Genomic DNA, 26,484 nt, shown 5'->3' with positions numbered 1-26,484 from the left:
TTTGGGTGTTCTGTAACTTATGTAGTTTTATGTATTGTGTACTACATGAAAAATAACATGCATAACATTTAATTTGTAAGGAAACCTGAAAACCCAATAAATAGCAAAATATTGGTTTACCCCCTGAATAATATCATTTACATTATTTCAAGATAATTTTAGAAATTTGTTCAATCAAGTCCCTACTTGATTTTTCTATGTCTAGAATTGTTATTCCATATATAAATTACACTCTAATCCTTAATTTCAAAACTTATTTATAATCAAGTCACACTTGATTAAGCATTCTATTTTAATTTCTAACCAATGATTCTTATATGTGTTACCCATTAAGTTCCCTAATAAGTTGGCTTAAATATAAATTATAATCCTAAATAAAATAGAATTAAATAAATTGAAAATTTTAATTTATTATCAATTTAATAATTGATTGATTTATATTTGAAGATAAAGTACAATATCTAGCAACCTACTAAATATTAGAAAAGTCATACGTGGTTTGACTTAAACTTTCAGTGACCAGTTTCTCAATGTAATCTTTATATCTTCATTAACAATGTTCTAATTTAAACATTATAGTATGGAATATGCTTGCTATGTCAAATTATTTTTGTTCTTAACATCATAGTCATTAATTCTCTGAATAGGATTTGAAACTCTTTTCAAATCTCATTCTACCTTACGCAAGGATTTACAATCGATATTATTTGAGAATACATGTAACATTTTCTTTAAGTCACCTAGGGTGATGAATTCTCTCTTGATTACTTAAATATCTTCATATAGTTTATGTTATACCCAATAACTGCTAATTTGTTACCCTTAAGTAGAACAACATATAGAGTGATCAAAACATAACTGCAATAAGAATCTCATAATTATAGCAACTTTATAATTTTATTTGGAAAGCGTTTTTGTCCCAAGAACTTTATCTTTACTCTAAATTCATTAATCAAATATTAGATTTATTTATTAAATATTTGATGGATATTAAAGATAAATATGTCTATATTAATAAATTAAATATATTTACATGAACAAAATCAATGTTACATGTAACTAAATGATTAGCTACAAGGCATATACACTTCTATGTAACACATATTAAGGGTTAAATAATTTTTTTATTTATTTTATTCATCATCAACTAATCATGATACATAGACATTTACAAAAGAAGTACAAGTTATCAACCACCTTGGCTAAGGAGAATGGAATTGCTTGGACCAATTGATTAATCGATTATCCAACCCGAGAGTCGTGTTCCTAAGCTACTTGAATTTTTAGGACTTCATCAGTGGCGCCGTCTGTGAGAAACTGATAAAAAAGCCATCGGTATCTTCTTAAAACTTATTTTTTGCATTTTCAAATTATTTCATGGCACACAATCAATGCACACCTGGGCTAGGACGCAGGACAAGGCTACTTGTTGCTGCAAACACTTATACCCAACAAGAGCTTTAACAACTCACTAGTCATATGCAACTCCTCACCCTGGTCGTGTTGGCAACCCGAGGGAAATGAAAAATCAAATTTGACATAGTAAATATTGGTGCATCATAACGAACATTTGTTGCACAAAATAAAATATTAGTGCAGGACAAATGCTCTTTTATGGCCACTCCAGAATTAAAAGTGATATCTCGTTTTTATCTTGGTTATATTAATTTTGCAACCCCGCAATTCTAAATGGGCTCTTACTATCCTAATTGCCCTCATCAAGTATGCCCAAATTTTGATAAGCAAATATAAAGCTTGTTTGAAAATATATTAGAAATTGCTTTTCACTTAAAAATTTATTAACAACTATAAAAAAAAAATTGAAAATATAGTTAAACCAAACTACCACTGCCATAACAAAACCTAACACATCTCCTTTTTTTTAAGAAATCTAAATTAATTTATCAAGGGCCCGGCATCTCCTGCTTCCCGGGAGGGAATGTGGCACATGTTCAAGGAAGGAAGCAGCGGGTTTTCCTCCGGAAAATGTTTCCTCCAAGAACCAAATACTTAATTTGTCATGTCATATTGTCACCTCAAAGCACGTTGACCCCATCTCCCTTAGTGCAAGTTAGGCCTTACAAACTGTCCATCCCCATCAGTGCAAATCTGTTACTGCCCATGAGCATAGGCATCTACATCATCCGTGCTAGCTAGAACCATGAGAGGCACGCCGCACGCGGCTCAGACAAATGGAGGTGCACTTTACTAGGCAGAGAAAATGAGTGGTTGTGGGCCTCTATTCCTCCTGTTTGTTAAGCTACTATAACTCTAAAGGAGGCTGGTACGCGTGTGGGCTAGCCACTTTTGATAGGTTTGGTGTGTACAAGCTTCGGTGGTCAAAGTTTATGGCTTCGGGATCTGCAAGTGTGGGTTAAATACAAAAACATTTACAATGGGTTTATCTTACTATGTAGTTTTATTTAGATGTTTTTTTTCCTTACCCGATGAGATCTAACCATAAGATTTTTTTAGGTTCGGGTTAATTTTAGGTTTTTAGTTGTTTTTTAAGTTTTTTTTAGATTATAAATAAATTTATCAAGGTATCATGAGTCAAAAATAATTTAAAAAATGAGTTTTAAAATCAAAAAAACCAAAGTTCTATTTTTCCAACGACCTCTAATTGCTGGATTTTACAGAATATAGACAACACATCATATATTATCTTTTTTTTTAAATAAAAAAGATGGATAACTTAAAAAATATTTTTTAAAAAAAATTACAATAAGTTAGCACGCACGGGCTAGGCTATTTTTTTTAATGCCTACGCACATTTGGCCACTAGGTCCATTATTATTATTATTATTATTACTTTTTTCCTCTCATTACAATTTCATCCTTTGTTGGTGATCATCTATTATTTTATTTAGCTCAAACCTAAAAGAATGTAATATCACCCTTTGTTATCAATGATGTACTATTACTATCTTGGCACCACGTGCTTATCATGATTTTTTTACTTTAAAACAAAATATTTCATACAAAAAATTATCATGTGTTTTATTATCGTATAATTAAATAAAATATAAACCTTGAAATAAAATAATTATCGAATCTGATGACATGCATGACTTGCGTCTCGATTTTTCTTGGTTGACTCGAGTTTATTTAGGTTTTTTAATTAAATTATATTTTTTACCGATTTCATATTTTAACATTGTATTAATCTGGAACCAAGCTTTTCAAAAAAAATTTCTTTCCCGATTATCCTTATAAATTTCACAGGTCAATCCATGTTAATCTAAAACGATAAAAAAAAAAAAAAATTTCAACTCCGTGTTAAATAACTCGTCTTAAATAATGGTTTGATGATATGATTGGTAAAATTAATAATTTAAATCTTATCTTGTTACAATCCCAACGATTTAGGGATAAAACAAATGCCATTACACCCATAATTGAACAAGCTGAGCAATCCACTTTCTGTGGTCCAAAAACCAAAGAGGCTTTATTGTACAAAAATTAAACGAAGGAGGACAAGACGCTATTTTTTCATATATAAAAGAGCAATCAGCCAATTATTGAACATTGTCCTTGACGTACATCTCTCTAGGATTCTTGGTTAGACAAATCCAATAAATACCATACAATGCCGATTATTACAGGAATGAGCTATCTACTTTGAGCAGCCCAAAAACCAAGAACGCCTGCCTAGTTCCCAAAAGCATTGCTAAACGCTGTACGGGATAGAAAAGAAAAGAAAAGCAATGCTAATTATTATTATTATTATTATTATTATTCAATATACTGAAAGAAAATAGTAAGTGAAAGTAAAGATTGTAATTGTGTAAATTTTTCTAATTTGTTTTTACTTTAATGGTGAAAAATTTATAATTTTTTATTTTGTTAGTGTAGTGAAGGCAAAGTTGTAACTTTTGCTTTTCTTTTTTGGAAAAACTTTTTATGATTTTTTGTTTTTGTCTTGTTTTTTTCTTTACACTTGGTATATTTATCACTTTACACTAACCTATTTTTAAAATAATATTTAAATTTATATTTAAATTAATATCCCTTCTCTTTGGTTATTTATTTTATATGTATTTAATATTTCAAAGAGATTATTTTAATTCATCAATGATTTTTTTATGTTTTATATAAATAAAATTTATTATCAAAAATAAATATTATTTATTCTTGGTAAAAAAACCATTGACTTTTAAGATTAAAAAAATATATGTGCATCAAAGAGAAGAATTATGTTTAAATATCATACTTATTTATTTATTACTTTTACAAAGATGATTATATTTTTTATTTTAGAATTTCATTGTCATTATCAACTTTATATCAATTTCTTGGTTCATACATTTTATTATTTATTTATTTTTACGTAAATAACATTTTTACATTTCTCAATTAAGAGAATCATCATATAATGAAACGCACTCACAACCTTGTTTTATTTTTCTACAACGTTAAAAATTAACTTTAGATCCTATATGTTTTTATTAGTGGATATGATCATTGTTTTATTTTGTTAACAACAACTACACATTTATTTTTTTGCGTAAAAAAACATTATTTGACCCGTAGGGAGAAGAGTCAAATAGATGTGTTAACACTTTTTTTTTGTCAAAAGACACTTTGAAAATGCCTACATGTTTGTTTTACTGAAAAAATTTTATTCGATTATCAACAAAGTGAGAGCTAAATATCTAGTACATATACTAAAAGGAAACTGTGTTTTCCTATAGAAATGGTATAATTGTGTGGGTATTGTAATAGTGGCATATCTATAGTTTTTTAGAGTGTTAGAAAAAAAAATTGCTTAGGTTTTTTTTCCTTTTTGTTTTTATATTGATATATTTATCACTTTATCATGAATATATATATATATTCAGTTGCACGCGCACTCAACTGAAATTTTAGCAGTGTTTCCTCTGTAAATAGAATATCATAAATTATCGACTTATCAAATAACCACTATCCAATTATCCTAAATCATCATCCACATCAACCATTCATCAATCAAATCCAAACCACACAACATCACAAACAATTATTCATATGACACAAAAATTATATATTGATAAGACTAAACATAATATCCCAGCACACATAAACACCAAGTAAAAATAGTGGGTCATTTAAAGTTCATAAGTCTACAACTGAAAGTTAAGCAAACAAATCTTACATGCTTAAACAAAGTTATATTACAAGTCAAAATCTACGATATTATACCTAGCTTATACAAGCATAAGTGATAAGGAAATCTACTCTTAACAAGTATGAGATGATCTTGAGAAAAATTACAATAAACCAACATAAATAAATTATATAATCAAATTGACACACACATATATATATAAGTTATAGTCACGTTCTATTTTCTTTATGCTATCATTATTCACTCATAATCTAGGTAACTAGTCAATATCGATAGAAATTTAATATCATTAACTTTCATTCTGATAATTAGAAAATCAAATTTTCTAATACATGTGGATGACAAAGAACTCATTGACATCATTAGGCTTCTCATTACTCGGAATTAGCTAATCAAGTTCATTTCCTAATTATATTTGTTCTGTATTAATATCGATACCCACGAACCTCATCGGTATCATTAGTTTCTAAAACCAAGAATAACTAATCAAGTCTAATAAATATCGATACCAGTATAACTCATTGATATCATTAGTCTCCCAACCAGGAACAACTAATAAAACTTGACAAATATTGATACCAATATAACTCATTGGTATCATTAGTCTCTAAAACCGTAAATGACTTATCAAGTTTGAAAAATGTTGATACAAATATAACTCATTGGTATCATTAGTCTTCTAAATCGTTAACGATTAATAAATTTAAAAAATACCAATACCAATGTAACTCATTGGTATCATTACTCTTCTAAACTGGAAACAACTAATCAAATTTTAGAAATGTCAATATCAATACAACCCATTAGTATTATTAGTCTCCCAAAACAAAAATGACTTATCGAATTTGAGATATGTCGATACCAATATAACCTATCGGTATCATTAGTCTCCCAACCGGGAACAACTAATCGAATTTAAAAAATGTTGATACCAATATAACTAATTGGTATCATTAGTCTCCCAAACCCTGAACGACTAATTAAATTTAAGAAGTGTCAATACCAATGTAAACAATTGATATTATTAGTCTTCCAAACTCGGAATGACTAATCAAATTCCTTAGTATTGTCAATTGTCCACTTTATCAATGTTGATGCCAATATACCCATTGACATCATTAGCCTCTATAACTTTGAACGACTAATCAAATTCAAGTAAATGTCGATATCGATGTATTATATTGATATTATTAGCTTCCAAATTACCTTGAACAACTAGTCAAACTCACATTCTTTTTCTTCTTTTTTGACTCTTTTTATTCTTTTATACCTTACTCTTGATTTGCATATTAAAGAAAATTATAGATAAACATTTCAACCTACTCAAATAAAAATGTTATTGTGTAAGACACCTACATGACATCTTTGCTTTCACTGCGACTCCCCTTGGCTATACAGATCCCATGGTCTTTCCTGCATCAACAGGATTTAGAATCATCACTCCGTTTTAACAAGAAAATCATCACAACATTTCATATTTTTAATCCTTTATGTTGACAACTTCATAAATAAGAAGTTACATACAAACCCACATTTTTCTTCTAATTCCTTCATTTGCATTTCAAGTTTTTCATTATTAATAACCAATCAAATGAAACCTAAATATTGAAAAGGATAATAAAAGCTTTTAATACTTGGTAGTTGCTTCATCAAAGTGTGAGTATCTTTTACAAGTTAATATTATGTTCTTTTTTCATGTATTCTTGATTTTTTTCTATTTTTTTAATTATAATTTATTACTCTAGGTTCTATTACAAATTTTTACCTTCCATTTAGTTACTTTACATTACAGGTGACACATGTTAAAGATTAATTTGTGTGTCAATACATTAAGAAATTACGCACTAAAAAATTGACAAAATGATATAAAAAAACTGAAAGAAAAAAATAATATACAATTATAGGAAAAATATGCATACCTTAACCAACATTTTTAATTTCATTTTCTAATATTTAATGAATATTATTTTAATCTCTAATTGTGGGAAAAAAAAACATCTATTATTTTTTCAAATAAAGCAAAGAAACAATTTGTTAATCTTTACACCCAATTATTTGGTTGATTTATCTCATTTTAATTAATTTATAATTAAAAAAAACTTTTTTTCCTAATCAGAGGAAAACATATACATATTTTCCCAATAATATTAATTTAATTTGATTAACATTTATTTAATTTACAATTATAAAAAAAACCCAACCTCTATTCTTATAATTTTTAGTTAATTTATTTAAAATTCAAACTTTGTTTTTTTTCTTTTTTAATTGTTTGATCATTTGTAAAATTTGTAATTTTCTTATGTCTTATTGATTAAATGTTTGATATGTAACACCCAACTAGATGGAATGACAAAAACCTTTAATGAAAGAATCAAGTTATAACTAAGACAATATTAAAAAATAAGAATAAGTTATAAAATGCAATTTTTAATATTTTTTTTAGATATAATCAAGATCAAGTTACAACAAGGACTGTCAATGAATTGGATTCGGAGCAAATCATATCTAAATCCGATTTGTCTAACATGAAAGCCTTAGAGACGTATAAGGGGAAGTAAATTAAGTGATAGATTAAAAACATTCTAATTTCTTTCATAAACCTAAAACCTCAAATATCACTACTAATAATAACACCTACACAGTACAATAAAAAATTAAGTTGCTAAGAAAATTAAAGAGAGCGAGGAAGAGAAATTAAAGAGCTTGATTTATGCAATGATTTAACTAAACCATTTAGTCCATTCCCTAAATTAGGTTTAGACATATCTATTTAATTCTTTGGTCCTCTTCAAGGGTGAGACCATATCTTTTTATAATAGTGATTTTTTTACAGACTTAAAATCATAACCCTTATAATCATGATATTTTTGTTGAGCTTAAGTCATTCAATCTAACTATAAAGCTTATTCCAAGTTTGAGATACAATTTTAAATATTTAGGTATCACTTTCACCTTTACAAGTATTGAACTCAACAAAAGATGAGGATAACAATAACTTTAGTAGATATACAAGTTCAAGCATAAACTCTATCATCATTTAATTTGGCTTTAAAAGATCTCAATAAATGATGAAGTGAAGCAGCATGATTAAGACTAAGAGAATGATATGCTCGCATTTTAGCTTTAGTAGAATTGGTGGTTCAAAATTGATACATGAGGTTTTGATCAATCAGATAGGGATTTATTATATTCGAATCATGTAAATAGCTTAACGTATATATATTTGGACCAGATAAACAAGCTCAAGCCCATGAAAAGGCATAATCACGCCAAATGATTTGTTAGACTTAAAAGTCTAAAACTTGGATTGAACTTAAATTTTATAAAGAGGTTTTACAAGTCCTATTATATGTAGGGGCCTAACTGGCTTTGCCAACTCACTCTGGGAAGGCCATCAAAAAAAGCCCACAAGATATTGTTTCAATCAATCTTGTTATTATCCTTGTTAATTTTATAATCTTCGCTTAATTTTTTGAGTTTTATGTTATTTTTCTATGTGAACTAGAACTCTGATTATTCAAGGTTGGTTTAAAGCCTATTTAAGAGATTATAATCATTTATTCAAGAGTAGACTATCAAAAAAGAATTATTACAATAATAAAATATGAATTAGGGTTTTTGTTGTGACTTTTTTTTCAAGAATTTTTTATTCCCTAGTTCCTATTCTTTAGGTTTAGTTACATCAGTTGATATTATAATTGGAGGTATCAAAATTGATTACTCATTAGGGGTGAATGTGTAAAAACATCATCTTCCTTTTCGAATTGAAATCTTAGTGATATTTATAATATTTATAATAAGACAACTCACACAGATATGTAAAAGACCCACAATGGGGCAACCCAAACATAAAAATGCCTATTGGGTTTATGACTAAAATGTTATGATCCAGTGAATACAAGAATAAATTTGGTTACTCCCATCAATCTAGGCTTTTAAGAACAACTTACAATTTATTCCTACATTAAAAATGAAAAGTGATGAGCCTGTTTAAAAACAAAAAATAAAAATATGAGTTATCTTGATTTTGAATAAATAGTTATATTGTTATAGGCAAAATAGGTTACTAATAATAATAAAAAGTGACAGGTTGATAAAACAAACTTTTTAAGACAATATTGGCCATATGTCAATTGATGAATATTTTTTTCATGTGAGAGAATGATATATTTTGAATTTTTTTTCTCAACAAACTCTTTTTTTTCTCTGCTAGCTTGTGTAGTAGATTGTGTTAGGCCACCATTATAGTGGCTGGAAAATCAAGCCTATGGGGTTTTAACCCAAAAAACTTATTTTTCAATCAATTTCAATCACAAAAACACTCTTAGAATACCAAGAAACCAACATATCAACCCATTAAACCTGAAAAAAAGGTCTAAACCATTAAATCAAACAAAAAAAATTGCATATTTGACCTAAATCTGGTTTTTAAGCTACATTGAGACTTAAAACAACCATCACAAAACTCCCATCACCTAGTGAAACCTGTCAATAGTAATTTTAACTTGTTTGATGGTTAGAATCATCACCAACAAAGATCAACTCAATGATATGTTAATCCAGACTCTAATCTAGGCCAGATCAATTGAAAAACCAATTATTTTTATTTTTATCAAAATAATGTTATTTTATTTTTAAAAAATAAATTAAGAACTAAATTGATCTAGATCAATCCTTAACTTATGATCTGGACTTTAAATTGAGAATACCTTTACTTAATTTCATAACCATGAGCTACATAACTAACTAGTCAGCATGAATAAGACTAGATTTGGTCAAATTAGTTCTCTCTCGTATGTTATGGTTATATCAAAAAGAAAATTACATTATAATTATGCAAAAGTGACCAACATTTTGAAACTAAATAAATTCCAAAGTGTATCATAGAAAGATGATTGTATTTGCATTATTGAATAATTTATTTTCTCTCTCGTTTTATAAAATGTTTCTTGCTTTTTATAACTTAAGTCATAGATATATAAATGAAATCTCAATGCCTATTATATTTGCCTTAATTTCAAAATCAATCTACTTTATTATATTAGGAACAACCGAAATTCATCGATCCTAATAAAGTTTAAGGATTTTGGTGGTTTTTACAACTTATTAACTTTGTGATTGAAAAAGAAGTTTTTGGTAATTCTATAAAATCGTACGTGGCATTTCTTAGATAACCTTAAGAATATAATAATGATGAAATATCAATACTTTCATTAAGACTTGCAAGAAATGATAAAATTACTTGTTAATCACATCATCTATTGACTAAACAATTATGCACTAATTAGATAATAACCTTGCATTACACAACAATCTAACATCCTCTGCTCGGTCTAAAACATTAGAATTATAGTTATTAAACTTAACATATTATAATGGATTAATTTGAGAAATTTATAATTTAAATTTTGATTTTAGCTAGATAAAATTATTAAACCTAATATAATTCACTTGGATTAAACATTAAAAAAAAACTTGGAATTGACCTCGTTAATCCTGGTAATTTTATCAAAATTAACTTCTATTTTTTTTTGTAAAACAATATTTTTTTTATTTTTTAAAAAAATTAAAATAACATCATTCTAATTGATCCAAATTAACTAGATTAACTTATGATGCAAATTATGGATCAAATAATAGGCCGAATTAGATTTACTAACTGTGAGATAAAAATTTAAGCTGAATCGAAAAAGGCATTAATATGAAGAAACTTAGTTAACTTAATTATATTTTTAGTGATTTAAATAATTTGACATTAATAAAAAAAACACTATTTAATAAAACAATTAAGAGATAACCCAAACCGTTTTTTTCGAACAAGTCCTCGCCTTGAACTTGACAATTATAAATTTATAATAGAACGGAGGATGCCTCCTGAAAACGAAGATGAGTTTGGGGTAAGTTCGGAGGGGAGAAAGAATGACTGGCTCGATATGCCACAAGACATAAAGGAAAGGACATAAATACAAATAATAAATAGATTAGATGACGAAATAATAATAATAAATAAATAAAAAGTAGCAGAAAAACAGCCCCTCCAACGTCACCCCCCCTTTTATAATAAAATAAAAATAAAAATAAAACAAAGCAAGTAAAAGCCATTTTCAACGGTTCGATTCCTTTCTCTTTTTCCGCATAATATATATATATATATATAGATATATATATATATATATATTTCCACTTTATCACACAGTGCTCTCTATGCAAATTGCAATACATCATCGCCGTCGTCGTTTCAAAATCAATTTTTTCTCAATTTCTCCCAAACACACACTCACCCTATCTAATCTCCTTTTCAATTTCTCACCCTTAACTCTCTCTTTGTCTAAAAAAAATTAAAATTTCCATGGACCCACCGCCTCCTCCTTCATTATTGATCCCTCCACCAGCTCCGCCGTCCATCCCACCACCACCACCCACCACCGAAACCCCCACCACCACCGAAACCCCCCATTTAGCTCCTCCACCCAACCCTACCCCCACCATAACCCATCCTTCCTATGCTGAGGTAAACAAAAAAAAGACTTGTTTTTTTTTTCTTGTTTCTTATAAAGTTCTAATCTTGATTTGCTTTTCTTGTTTTGCCAGATGATATATTCAGCGATTACAGCTTTGAAAGAACAAGATGGGTCAAGCAGGATAGCCATAGCAAAGTATATAGAGAAAGCTTACCCTGGTTTATCACCGAGTCACTCTGATTTGTTGACACATCACTTAAAACGCTTGAAAAATAGTGGGGCTCTTGTTCTCAACAAGAAATCTTACTTGTTACCCAGATCTGACATTAACACAAACATCAGTGCTCCTATAACTACCACAGCTACTGTTTCCACTAACCCACCTCAAAGTCAGCCACAGTATGTTGCTCCTATCTCTTCAGCTCCTCCTGAGCAGAAAAGGGGCCGTGGAAGGCCCCCTAAAACTAAGGCTAATGGGCTTCCTCCAACTCCTGCGTCTGTGCTTGCTAATGGGCAGCCACAGGCTGGTCTTGGCTCACATGTTTCTGTTACTGCCCAGACTCAAAGTCAGCTTGTTGTGAGTTCTGTTGGGACTCCTGTGGACTCCACCTCGACGGGGAGGAAAGGCCGAGGACGGCCGAAGAAGATGGTGGTGACTGAAGCTGGGCCGTTGGTGGTGAAGAAAGGAAGAGGGAGGCCACCGAATAGCGGGCCGTTGGGGTCCAAGAAGAGTCAAGGAAGGCCCAGAAAGCCTAAGTCTTTGGTGGGTGCTAAAAAGGGTCCTGGACGTCCACCTAAGAATCAGTTAAAGCCAGTTACTGTTCCTTACGCTGTTGCTTCTCCTACCGCTACTGCTACTGATGCAGCAGCTGTGTTTAATGTGGCATCACCAAAGCCCAGAGGCAGGCCAAGGAAGGGTGCAGCCCCAACTAATGCTGGCGCTGTTGTGATGGTGCAGGCTAAGCCACCGGGTCGCCCGGCTAAGGTTCCTGGGGTCATGAAGCTGAAGCCTAAGAAGAATTCTGGAAGGCCTGTCGGCCGGCCTAGGAAGGTAATTATCTTTACACGCATTAGGGTATAGATTGATTTTCTGTTGTTATAGTGTTAATAGTTGGTTGTTATTGGTAGTGTTTGGTAAATTCCATAATTGTGTGGGTAGTTTATCTTTTGTGCAAGAACGTATGTGTTTTCCTTTTTAATATGTGATAGGTATGCGGCATAAATAGGCATTAAATGACATCGCTACAGTTTAGCAAATAGTGAAGGAGGGTTTGTGTTTTTTCCCAGAGAATTATGTTATTTGTTATCTAATAATATACTGGTCTCGTCATGATTGAACAGATTGAGAATTGATTAGCATTATATCAGCTTTCTCAAATGGATTTGTTTGCTTAGTATTGATTTTCAATGCTATATTCTAAGTTTACTAATTTACTGGATATATATATAGGCTTATTGAACATTAAAAATAATTAAATAAGAAAAGCTCATGCAAAAATCTTTAAATAAGACTGGAACTCAAAATTAATAAACAAAAATATATACCTCTTCCTGAATCTCTTGTTCTCATCCCTCTACATGGGGTGCCTCTTCTTGAATATGTGGGAGTTCTACACCATGATCCTACAATATGGACATGACATTATTAATTAATGGTTTTTTGAGGAATAAATAAAAAATGATCTAACCTGATAAGAAGCCATCTTGATCCTCTCGTGCCTCAAGCTCAGTTTGAGTTTTGTACTTTAAAGTGAGTCTAGACACTCCTTATTTCAAGCCTTTCACACATGATGTTATTAACCACGCCAAATTAAGAGATTGATCGATAAGCAAATAAAATTGAAGGATGAGATTTACTTCGGATGGGGTGAGAGAGAAGTTGCCTACTCTTTTTTTTTTCCTAATTAGTTCATGTTTCGAAATTTGAGTTTATAAAATATTTATCACATCCTTACTCAGTCAGGCTTATAAAGATTTGGTTTGCTATTGATGCAGTGTTTACAGTCATCATCATGTCATGGTCCAAAAGTTTTGAATTTGTTCTGTTTTTTTCTTTGCTGTTGTTGAGAAAGCACATTTGGTCTTGGATATTTAACATTAGATCATTTCAAATACTTGTCATTTGAGATGGATCTGTCCTGTTGAATTCAAGTTTCTCCAACCAACTGGTGCTGGACCAATATACTGGCTAGTTGCAAAATCAACCCCACCAAATAGAAAGAAAAATCTTGAAAAATTAAAAATATGCTGAGATTTTAAAGTGGTTTAAAAAATAATAACCCCTGTAATTTTTCTACTTAAAGTCTGGTCCTCATTCCTTTTAAATTGTTTAATATCCGCCATTTTATGTAACTCCCCGCGCAAAATTCAAAAGTCTACTCCCCCTTTTCAGTAACTTGACGTTGTGTTTAATTTGTCTTGTAATGGTATGTAGTATCTGCTAATATTGTGACATGTTATTGAGTTTCTGTCAAAAATTTTGTTGGGTATTGTTTTATTAATCAATATCGCCACCACTCTATGGAACAATGCCATGAATTTGCAAACTCAAGAAAAATGTGGATAATATGGTCAGTCAGAAGTTTGAAAAATTAGTTGTTCAAAGGGAAGCTTTCTTCTAAATGCATATGTACTCTTGTTTTCTAAATATCAATAAAGTGCTCTTTTGTAGTGATTTTTAAGTCAATTATATGATAAATTGCTACCTGTCTTGAGTAGAATTGCAGAAATCTCCATTTTTGTTTTTTATTTTCTCTTCATCTGTGCATGTTGAATTAATTATCATCTGTACTTCTCATTTTGGAAACAAGAATGCAAATGCACCATGGGCAATTAACAGGGCATCTCAGCTTCAAGCACAAGCAGAATTGCATGGAGATCTTAAGAGGAAACTCGAATTTTTTGTAAGTCAGACAACAATTTTCTTGCACTGCTATGCAATGTACTTTTCTTTGTAATGAACTACAATTCACTCTGATTATGTTGTTTCAGCAATCAAGAATTAAGCAAGCCGCTGGGGTCCTAAAGCCTCTTTTGACCAGTGCCACAATCAGTGCAGTTGCAGCAATCCAAGAATTAGAAGGGCTTGCATCAATGGACATTAATGTACCATGGAGAGAGGAACCTCAACCACAAACTCAGCCCCAGCCACAGCCGCAGTTGCTTCCCCAGCTCCAGCCACAGCCACAGCTGCTGCCCCAGCCGCAGCCGCAGCCGCTGCCGCTGCAGCAACTGTTCAAGAGTTAGGAGAAATGTACAAGGATCATGAATTTGTTCGTGATGTTAGAGAACCACATTTTCAGGATCAGAACTTTGCAAGAAACTTTCTAACCAAGACAGGAGTAAAAAACCTAAATGTCTGTAAAGGGAATTAGGGAGGACTAATTGTTGTGAAAATGAGGATGTAGCTTTTTATTTAAGCGACCATGGATTTCATTCTGTTTTAGATTTGAGATATCATTATGAGTTTAGTATATTTGGACTAGATTTGAATTGCGTTAGTGTTAGCAGTGATTTGTCTTAACGATCTACAATCTCTGTCTCAAATGTGAGAATGTTTATGTTAGTTCTGTCAAAAAAAAAATTGTAGTTCATATGTTATTGCCATAACTTCTCACTTTTTATCATAAGTTTCAAATGTGGTTTTGCTTTGAGTGTTGCTTGGAACACAAACCTATTAGCAAGCTGTTTTGACGAGTTTGAATGTTTGGTGTGCCTTGATGCACAGATTTCTTACTGCTGGCAAGTTGAGTGTAATCAATGTAGCTGAGCATTGATGAGCATTTATGTACGGGGTATGGGTGCCAACAGGTGGTTAGGTTTTGCTTTGTGGTATGGCTTTAAGTCGTCTAACGTACAAAATCTGGAGTTCTCATCACAATGGTTTCAATTAGTACATGATCACTGCAGTCCTTTTTGTCAACGGCGTAAGCAGGATTGAGTATCAAGTTCATGTTTTAACACTAGCTGCATCACCAACCTGAAAGCGTAACATTTAAATTGCATGCATCTTCTTCTGGCCCCTCGGAATTTAAGAGACTTGAAACAACATTTCTAGCCATTATTTACTTGATTTTGACTGATTTGAAACAGAGTTATCATCATCAGCCAGCAGTCAGAAGACACTTCAACGGGCAGTCCTAAAGGAGGAGAGCTGATCCTGCCATAAGCCTGCGCAGCAATGCCAGAAATTTACTTTAAAAAAACCTTGTAAATTTGTGGATTGTGGGGCTCTGTTTTTCCTCTTTCTTTCCTTCTTGGAAGATTTGAATTCTCAGCGACTTGGTCAGGTTAATTGAATGTAAGGGGTTGGGGCTCATTAATACTTTAAGGGCATGGTCATATCTAACGTTTGAAGTTTTAACTCCTGACCATAAATCACTCTTTCAGCTAAGTGACCACTGTGTCAGGAAGATTTTGAAAAACAATCACTATCTCAACATCAAATAGTATCGTAACGTGATTGAAACTGGAAATAACTAATTAGCTGTATTCTGTTCTTAGCAGCACCAAAGAAAAAGTGAATCCTTACTCGGGCTAGCGATTTGGGTCATAATTGTGGTGGTTGCCGTTTCAAATATTAGTGATCAGGAGCCCTCCGGCGTCACTGTCTTGCAACTCCCCCTCCGAGGGCGATGTGGTCTCACCTGTAAAGGTTCTAGCAGAGTGGAGTATCCTTTTTTCTCGTGAAGTTTTAGGCCTTTGCTTTTCTGCCATGGATTAGTTCCCTGTAAAATTTAATGAGAAAGAACTTTTGAGGATATTGATTTTGATGTTCCTTCTCCATGTGATCATAGTCGTCAGTTACTACTTGCATAATTTGAGCATTAATCACCATTGTTAATGTCCTTCGTTATCCATGTCTGTATACATGATTCGTCATTTTGTTGAGTAAATTAACTTATGGGCCTAGAGATCATAAAAGACTCCATGAGGCCGTCGTTGTCTCTTAAAGAAGAAGATGAGTTCTATAAAAATTATCCCTTATCCATTCTTCAGTTGAAATCGAGCCAAAATTGTACTTGTTGTTCCTTCTATCTAATTTACCAAGGTATTTCATTGAATGGCTAGCTTGAAAGACGTCTTTTTCACGATAGTATTAGATATAGATTACTATGAATAGTAAAATTATTTTCTTTTTTTTTAATGGAAAAAAAAATAAATATCTTAGTGTTCGAGGCAAGTTGATGTTTTTCAATGAACTATTGATCATTAAAAGATTATTAGAAAATATGTTTGTTTTTTATAAAAAAATTCAAACAATAAAATAACTTGTTTATCTCTAATATAAAAAAAAAAATAGAATTGTTGAGTAATGAATTTTTTTTTTCTTTTTGCCTCTTAGAATTTAGTAAAAAGACATTTTTTCCCTTAAAAAATACAAAGAATAAGGCATGTGTTTGGGGGCATTTTTGTCCTTCCACACATTTTTTTTTGTAATTTCCCTACATATGGAGGGCATTTTGGTCTTTTACATAGGATAATTAATTTTTATTTCAAAAAGTTATTGGCCCGTGCTCATTACGTGCTAGTAAGTAGGTGGCGTATGCACCATTTAGGCAATACATGTCACATCTTCTAGTGGCCAAACATGTTCTTCTATCGTGTCGTTAAAAGTGTTAATGTGTTCTCTTCCTTCTAATGTGAAGTGTGATAATGAATGATCAATTATTTATCATCAGTGGTCATTTCTTTTTTCTCCCATTCTTTTCTCTCTTCTACCCGAAAAAATACACGTTTGTCCTCTTTATTTTTTGTGTTTCAATTTCAGTCGTTATTCTTTTGATTTCTTATTTTTGTTCTTGACCCTTTTATAAAAATTTGGTTTGTTTTCAATTCAGTCCTTCAGTTACAATTTATTATATATTGTTTGTTTCAAGTTGGTCCTTGTTTTTTTTATTTTTATTTTTTTTCCTTGACTCTTTTGTTAAAGTTTTATTACTTTTCAATTTCATCCTTCAATAAAAGTTTATATCGTATTGTTTTGTCTAACTTGGCCCTTATTTATTTTTTCTTTTGTTAAAGTTATTTTTCTTTTCAATTTAATCCTCCACTTGAAGATTTTTGGTTGCCTTCCAATTTATTTTTTATTTTGACTTTCACCCCCATCCTTTTAATTATAATTTTTTGTTTTAGATCCTTTTATGTGATTGATTTTTTTTTTCTAGTTTCATCCTTCAACGTTTGATTTGTTAGGGATCGGGCTTCATAATTTTTTAATTTGTGATGTTTTCTATCTAATGACTTAGGTCAAGGCTTTAAAAAATTAATGCAATTCAATATCTTTTTTTTCTTTTCTGATTTCATTGTTTTACATTATTTTAAAAAATATTTTTTTTTGTTATCTTTAATTTCTTTTATATCGGTTTATCCCGATATCATGACCTAGACCATAGGTTTTGTAGGCCTTTTTTAATAGAGTTTTTTTTTAAAAAAATTGTTCTGTGTTTATTTAATTTTTGAAGATATTATTCTAATTCATCGATAATTTTTGTTTTGTTTTATGCATATGAACTTTATTTTTAGAAATAAAAAATATTTATTTTTAAATAATATTTCTAATATGTTTGGCTTTGCATAATTTTAATTTATTTTATTTTATTTTATTCAATCAGTTTCATGTGTGTTTCTTTTTCTATTATCTTTTATTGATTTTAATAAACAAATTCAGTAAACACAACAGAGTAAATGTCTTATTTTACAAGATCAAATATCTTGATTTACATTTATCTCTTTATTTTTCTAGTTTCTCTTTTAGTTATTGCTAGCAATTTTTTTTATTTAATTATATAGATAATTATTAATTTATTTAATTAGATATTTACATAAGTTTTTCGACTTACACTTTAATTTTTTATGTAAAAAAAAACCCATTGAAGTAGCTTGCATATTCAAATTTTCTTTAAAAAAAAATGTCACTTACAACATAACATAGCGCGAATCAAATAATTAGTTCAATATAAAATATACATCTATTTTAAATGACCTTTTGTAATAAATAAGTTGTATGACTTGTATCCTTAATAGGTGAACCCATGACCCTACCAACCCTCTTTTCAGTCTAGATCAATGTAAAAACAAATCAACTTGAAATTGGTTTTTTTAATATAATCAATCAGACAGGTGTATTTGAAACCCGATCAACTCGGCCATATTAACTTGATTTTTTTAAAAAAATCAAAACAAATATCATTTTAAGTTTTTTTTTAAAATTATCATATTAATAACAATGCTTCCATTATCTAGTTAGAAATTTGTTTTGCATTCCAAGAATCAACATCTGCTTAGAATACCAGAAGTAAGAGTTTTCTAAATAAATAAATAAAAAAAAACAGAGAGAGAGGGATACTAAGAACCTAGCTTCTGTTTTACTATTTTTTATTTTTTTACTTTTATGCCTACAACGTTGCATCTTGGGAAGGCAAAAAAGAAAAAAAAAAACAAATAATATTATAAAGTGGACAAAGCGTTCCTCCAGCTTGTATTGCAGGATCAATTAACAATTACACGGCTAACTCACGGTCCAATCATAATCTTTAAAGTTTATTTAAAAGCATAGTTTTGGTTGTTTTTTAAAGTGTTTTTTATTTAGAAAAATATCAAAATGATATTTTTTAAATTTTAAAAATTATTTTTAATATCAGCGCATCAAAATGATCTGAAAACACTAAAAAAAATTAATTTGAAGCAAAAAAATAAAAAAATTTCAATTTTTTTCAAAAACGCTTTTAAAACACAAAAACAAACAAGTAAGCATGTCACGATGCACACTCTCATTTTAAAATAAAATCTTAAAATATTTTCATAGTGTACTTTTTTCACCTCAATTTTTCTAAATTGAGAGTAAATTCTTTATTATTGAATTTAAAAAAAATATTCATGAGAGATTTTTTCTTAAATACTATTCTAGAAAACAATACAAAGAATAAACTTGCTTGTTATCAAAACGATCACTTAAAACATGAACATTTTCCCTCATAAAATTATATTTTACACATTGTTTTTTAATTGTTTGTATTTGGAGAGGTAAGAATACATAATATTTAATTTTAAGGGGTCGTTTTGCAAAACATAATTATAATTATATGGAAATTAGGGGGATTTTGAAGATTTTCAACACTTTGAGGGGGGGCAAGGCTCTTAAATAAGAATGGCAAACATATTATAGTTGAGGCATTTAACACTTGCTGACAAGCCAAAGCCGCCCATCAGCAATAAGTCCAAGCCGACTCACTGATTAGAGACCTTGACGTTTCCAATCTCTGACTCCTTTTTTTATTCCTTCTCTTCTGCTCACTCGGGAGGCCAACTGAAATTGAGGGGTTCAATCGACACTTTTCAATTAAAAGAACAATAATAATGCACTTGGAGAGTATAGTAATATAAATTTTTAGCGTGTTTACTCGCCGTGTATTCATGTTTTTCCGCGGAGCTAAATTGTTTTTTTATAAAAAATAATATTTAAGTGACATGATGTTTTTTTTAAAAAAAAATTCATGGTTTGAGTTATAAACCTGATTGGATTGAATGAGTTAATTTATTTTTATTGAATGGTGAAATTGAAATGAAAAATTAATTTAACAGAAGGACCGAAAAAAATTCAAACAATCAAAGGAATGAGGATTAAATTGAAAAAAATAACATATCACAAATTAGAATTGAAGGAAACAATTAAAAACAAATCAAGATTTTATAAAAGGACTGAGAATAAAAATAAAAAATCAAAAGAATAAAAACTAAAAAAAAATCCCTATAAATTATAGAACAACCAAAAAACTTTGCATGACCAGCGTGAGTTCTAATGGGATGAGAAAGAAAAAAGATGTGAGAAAAACTTGCTAACAACATCACGACATCATCAATCACACATGCCATTGTAAAATAAAGACACATCACAACCTCTTATATAATAGAGCGTGCGTTGCATGTGACAATAATTTTTTTTATTTAAATAATATTTAATTTTTACTAAAAAATAAATTTTCCTTGTTCTGCTTTGTATTAACAAAAAAAGCAAAGTGAAAAACTTCTTAATGAAAACTTTAAATTTTTTGCTTTTAAGAGTAAAATTATTATTTTATTATATTTAAAAAAAGAAAAAAAAACTTGATTAAAGATTGTTTTGGGTAAGAATAGCAAAATCATTATACTGTTTAAGTAAATAGTGCTCACGAATCTATATGTACGATGTTTTCCAGACACAATTAGCTTTGGTAAATAATTACAATTATAATTATAATTATAATATAATGATAATGACAATTGTTTCTCGGTACAGTGGAAATAAACATTTTACAAGTAGAGTGACAAAAAAAGCCAAAATATATACAGTAAGATGGATTGATTTTAACTAGAGGATTAGTACGATCCTCATCAGCATCCAAAAGTCGTGGCGGCTGAGTGTTACGGGTTGACCTTCTAAATTTTGCTTGCCCCAATTATCTCTCCGTAATGATGTTCTTTTTTTAAAAAAAAAAAATTGTATTATTCAGCTTATCTAAATAAAAAAAGTATGATTCTTTTTTTTTCTTTTAAATAAATATCTTTTATGATTAAATTTTTTATGTATTATATTTGATTTGATGAGGTCTAACAGATTTAGAAAAAGCATCTTGTTGACTCGGGATTAAAAGTCAAACTTAAAGGTAAAATTGATCCAATTAAACTTGAATGAGATCAATTTAAAATTCGGGTGACTTAACGTAACCCAAGTAAAACTTGATGTTTTTAGCCTTCATTCATATAAATTATTTATTAACTTTTTGATGTGAAATTTATAATTTTTTTATATCTTACATCCATATAAATTGTTTATTAACCTTTTGATATGAGATAATTATACTATATTTCATGCCCTACATTTTGTTTTTTTATACCCTATATCTATATACATTGTTTCAAAACTTTTTCATGTGAGATATTAAAATCTCAAATATAATTTTTTTTATTTTTTCTAGTTGGCTCGGATCATCTTATGTGACCTAGGACTTGGTTTCTTGGACGAGTCAATCCAAAATTAGATTTAATAACCATGTAAAAGAGCACTACAATGCATGAAGGGACTCAATTAATGATTTTTTATATATTGAGAATTCAATTGAGAAAAATTACTTTGGAGACCTAATTAGAATTGGTATCTAGATTAGGGATTTATACAAGTTTCTATTTACTTTTTTTCTTTTAGAATTAAAAATACTATTATTAATTATTAAAAGAAACTACACCTTGAAAAAACACAGTTCATTTAAACTCAAGGTTATTGTTCATTAAAATAGTGTAATAATGGCCTTATCTTTCCCATACAAATCATTGAACTGACTATTAAAGGTAATTTAATATTTTTACAAGATTTATTAGTTATTATTAAGTTAATCAGATATAACTCAATTTTTTTACATTCCTAAAGCTAAATGTAATAATTAAATTATTCTTAAAAGCAAGATTTTTACAATCGGTGTCTAGTGATTTTTTTTCATGTATTCTTTTTGTTATTATCAGATTGAATGAAGGGAAATTTGTTATTTTAATAAATATAAAATATAATCAAAAAAACAAAAATAAATGTTGGGAGGCGTCCACAATCTTTTAACAACGTGTGCAAGGCGTGACGGTGTTGGCGGAATGATTTGTCACCAAAGATGCTTGCTTTCTTTTTTCCTCTCTTCTCTTCTCAATATTTATGTTGGCCTTTCAAAATCTCAAAGTTGTTCTCTTATTTATAGGGATTTCAACCTTAGTTCTTATTCTTTTGATTTTTAATTTTGTTCTTGGATCTTTTGTAAAATTTTTAATTTCATCCTCCAATCTTAATTTGTGATATGTTATTTTTTTAATTTGATCAGTATTCTTTTAATTTTTTTTTGTCATTTTGAGAAATTGTTTTTTTTTTCAGTTTAGCCATTCAATAAAAAAAATTGTACTTTCCTCTATTTTTTTTAACTTCAACTTTGATCATCATTATTTTAATTTTATTTTTTTGTTTTGGATCCTTTTATATAATCAAATTCTTTTTTCAATTCGTATTCATTTTCGTATTCATTTTCCTCAAAAAATAACTTAGCTTTCATCAATATTTTTTATGTAAAAAAAAATAAAAATAACTTAGCTTCATGGTGAAACACATGTTCACAACTAGTAACATTCTTAAAAGAGAAACATAGGTTCACAACTAAGTAATATTCTTAAAACAGAAATAAAAATTAAAAAAGATCATGAACCATTGAACTGTATTATTTTTTTTTAGTTTTTTTAGTTTAACGTGGGTGTCCGGGCTAGCTTGCGCGTACCTCGACTAATCCCACGGGCCCTGAAGTTAACGACCATGTAAGCCTCCAGTAGCCATCATATGAGCAACCACATGGCTCGAACCTAAGATCACAGAGGGAACAAACCTCTTGATTCCAAGCTCTTACTACTAGACCACCATCTAGATAATTTTGAACTATATTTTTATGTGGCCTAGTGATAGCTTCCTCTAATGTTTCATGTGTGTTCTTGAAATATTCTCTATGCTTAGCATCGTCCATCCTAAAAGTAAGTTAATATGAGTTTTATACTTGATTTATTAAAGCGAAATTGAGTGTTCGAATCACGTGGGATAAAAAAAGTTTCTCCTAAAATCAACACACACATGGGCGGAGACAGGGTAGGGCTGGCAGGGACCTTAGCCCTCGTAAAAAAATTGTTTTTTCAATCCCTCTTTTAATAATATTTGTAGTTGTATCTTAAATAGTAAAATAACTAAAATCCTGGCCCTTCTTAATTTTATTTTCTGGCATATATATATAAAATTGATACTTTACACGTAATTAAAACGTTATTAGCTGCACTACATCATAAATACACATCCAACAATTAGTCAAGCAAGAGGAAACTCTCCCGTCGAGGGAAACAGAGAAGCTTATCTAAATTTTTGGATAATTTTTCTTTTAATACAGTGATTATGGGAAAAGAAAACATTCAAGAATAAGTGTGTAAAGTCGGTGAAGCGGATGAGTATGAAGAGATATCCTTCCATGTGAATTAAATCTTTATGATTATATTAATAATGATATCATAGTCTATAAATCTTGTTTTACAAGTCTTATTCGAGATTTACAAGTTCCTAGGAGTGTTATTGTGATTATTGTTGTTTTTTAAAGTGTTTTTTACTCGGAAATATATTAAAATAATATATTTTTTTATTTTTTTAAAATCAATTTTGATATCAACGCATCAAAATAATATAAAAATACTAAAAAAAATTAATTTGAAATAAAAAAAATATATGTAGAGTCCATTTGGGAGTGTGACTGTGGTTGCTTTTCAAAATATTTTTCACTCGAAAATATATCAAAATGATATTTTTTTATTTTTAAAAAATTATTTTTAATATCAGCGCATTAAAATGATCTAAAAATATCAAAAATATTAATTTAAAATAATAAAATAAATATTTTTTTAATTTTATTTAAAACACAAAAACAAACATTTTACATTTATCATCTAGCCAGGTCCGAAAAATTTTGTTTTTATAAAAAGGGAGATTTTAACTGGCTGAGGACTGCTCCCATCTTCCCGTTCGATGAGGGCATCATAATGGGGACAGAGAGTAAGTAAGAAAGAAAGGTATATTTATCTGCAAAGTTGTCATCCTGATCATCTTCCCATTAAAAAAAAGAAATCTGAAAGAATTGTTTTAATTATTTTAAAAATAAATCATTAAATTATTAAAGGGTATTTAAAAATAATGTAATAGTTGTTCTTTAAAATATTTTTCGCTTGAAAATATATTAAAATAATATTTTTTAATTTTTAAAAAATATTTTTAATATCTTCGTATCAAAATAAATAATCTAAAACCAAAAAAAATAAAATTTAATTTTTTTTAATATTTTTAAAACATAAATATAAACATTCACTTGAATTTACAACCATTATCTCCACCTAACTTTTTTTACCACCTCCACCTAACTTTTTTTACTCCACTTTATTATATTATATTTTGCCTTCTGTTCAGATTCTGAAAAAGATCGATTGATGTGTGATATTGGATAATGCTGCAATAAAAATAGTCCTGTCACCTCCATCATCTAAGTAAGGAAAAAGGGATAATATTTTATATATAGATTTAAAATTTAATTTGGAGGAGTACTTTATAAAAATATTGCAAAACAATTAGTTTGACCTTATGCTAGGGAAGTTGATATTTGCAAGTAAGATGATAATCTTTTCTGTGTTTTTTTTTTTATAAAGATAGAATTTTTATTAGTAAGAATAATATCCATCTAGATTCAAATAGCTTTTGAAAACCCAAGTGAACTTGTATCTCTAAAAAATTTAAAATGTTATTTATAAAAATTAATTTTTTTATATGTTTTGGATTGTTTTGATGTGCTGATTTTAAAAATAATTTTTTTAAAATAAAAAATATTATTTTAATACATTTCAGCATGAAAAACACTTTAAAAAATAACCATAATTACATTTCCAAACAGACACTTAAAGTCATCCATGATACAAAAGGATTCCCGAATATATAAAATAAAATGGACACCTAAAAAAACAAACAATGAAAAGGAAATATTCCAAGGATGTAATTGCATATACAATATTATCATAATTTTTTTTTGAAAAAATATGATTCTCTTATTAATATTATTTTTCTTGAAGATATAATATATTGTATCTTGAAAGTATATAAAATACCTGTATAATCCTTGACTGGTTAACTATGCATCATCAAATGAAATGATCACGATACCCTAGCAAGAGGGTTTTGCATCCTTTATTTGATTTGTGATTATATGTAAAGATAATTATATATAGAAGCCTTAAAGTTGCCTTATAGATTTCTTTTTTCGTAGTGTGATTTCGGTATTTTATTAGGAAGTGTTTGACATTGTTATAGGAATTATTTTTTGTTTAAAAATATATAAAAATAATATTTTTTATTTTTAAAATTAATATTTTATAGCAGCACACTAAAAAGATAAAAAAATACCGAAAGATCAAATAAAAAATTAATTTAAAACATACCATTTAACACGATTATACCATGTAAACAAACATACCAAAAACGCAAGATTTCTTGTTTAGGTAAGAAGAGAGTTTAAAGCTTTTCCATTTATAGTGAAAAAGGTGATCCGAATTAATTAAGATTAATGTCAAAAGTCAACATCCTTTCTCTCATAACCGAAGACCAGATTTTGTAACATATATATATTGTCTTATGTTAATCTTAATAGTAACTTGAATTATTATCCATCTTTCAATATTATAATCCGACAACAAACCCTAGAAATAAATCATACATATATAAATGATATATTTAAAATCTGTAGATTTACGAATTATTTTTGTAAAAAATCATAAATCAATATAAGATAAGAAAATATAACTACTAATACATCTAATAATTTTTTAATTTAAGATAATAATTCGTGATTTTTTTCGATAATAAAAAATACAATCAGATTAGTTTAGACATTAATATTTGATTTTTTTTGCGTGACACCCTCTACCTTAATTGGATGTACTAAAAAGAGTTAATACAATCTTATTATAGACTAATCTCAAAAATAAAAAAATAAAAAAATAATGTTATATAGTATATACTCTTAATATTAACTTGCTATTAGTTGCAACTTGCAAGTAAAAGCTTTTACCATATTCAGTTTAAAAGTTGTTTGAAATTGTAGCATGTGATGCTTTTTAAAATAATTTTTTATTTAATAATATATTGAAATAATTTTTTTGAAATTTTTTTCTTAAAATTAGCCAATTAAAATCATTAAAAAAACTAAAAAAACCAAAAAAAAATCCGCTAAACATTAAAAAAAGAAGTACAAATTCCTAAAGGTAACGGAAAAGGTTGCATTTAACACAAAACGACAAGTGAAAAAATCCACTCGAAAACAACAAGTTGGTACTAACACC

The 26,484-nt window shown here is 29.0% G+C and overlaps 1 protein-coding gene across 1 annotated transcript; it reads left to right on the top strand.

Moving 5' to 3' along the window:
* The first annotated feature begins 11,288 nt into the window (after window positions 1-11,288).
* On the top strand, window positions 11,289-15,221 carry LOC133678595 (uncharacterized). The gene is made up of 4 exons (XM_062100966.1): window positions 11,289-11,618; window positions 11,699-12,619; window positions 14,379-14,471; window positions 14,560-15,221. The coding sequence occupies exons 1-4, from the start codon at window positions 11,457-11,459 to the stop codon at window positions 14,812-14,814; spliced, it is 1,431 nt and encodes a 476-aa protein (XP_061956950.1). The 5' UTR covers window positions 11,289-11,456; the 3' UTR covers window positions 14,815-15,221.
* The last annotated feature ends 11,263 nt before the right edge of the window (window positions 15,222-26,484 follow it).

This window comes from Populus nigra, chromosome 18 (genome assembly GCF_951802175.1).
Source record: "Populus nigra chromosome 18, ddPopNigr1.1, whole genome shotgun sequence".
Lineage (NCBI taxonomy): Eukaryota > Viridiplantae > Streptophyta > Magnoliopsida > Malpighiales > Salicaceae > Populus > Populus nigra.
Note: the sequence above shows the minus strand (reverse complement) of the source record. Positions and strands in the feature narration are given on the sequence as shown.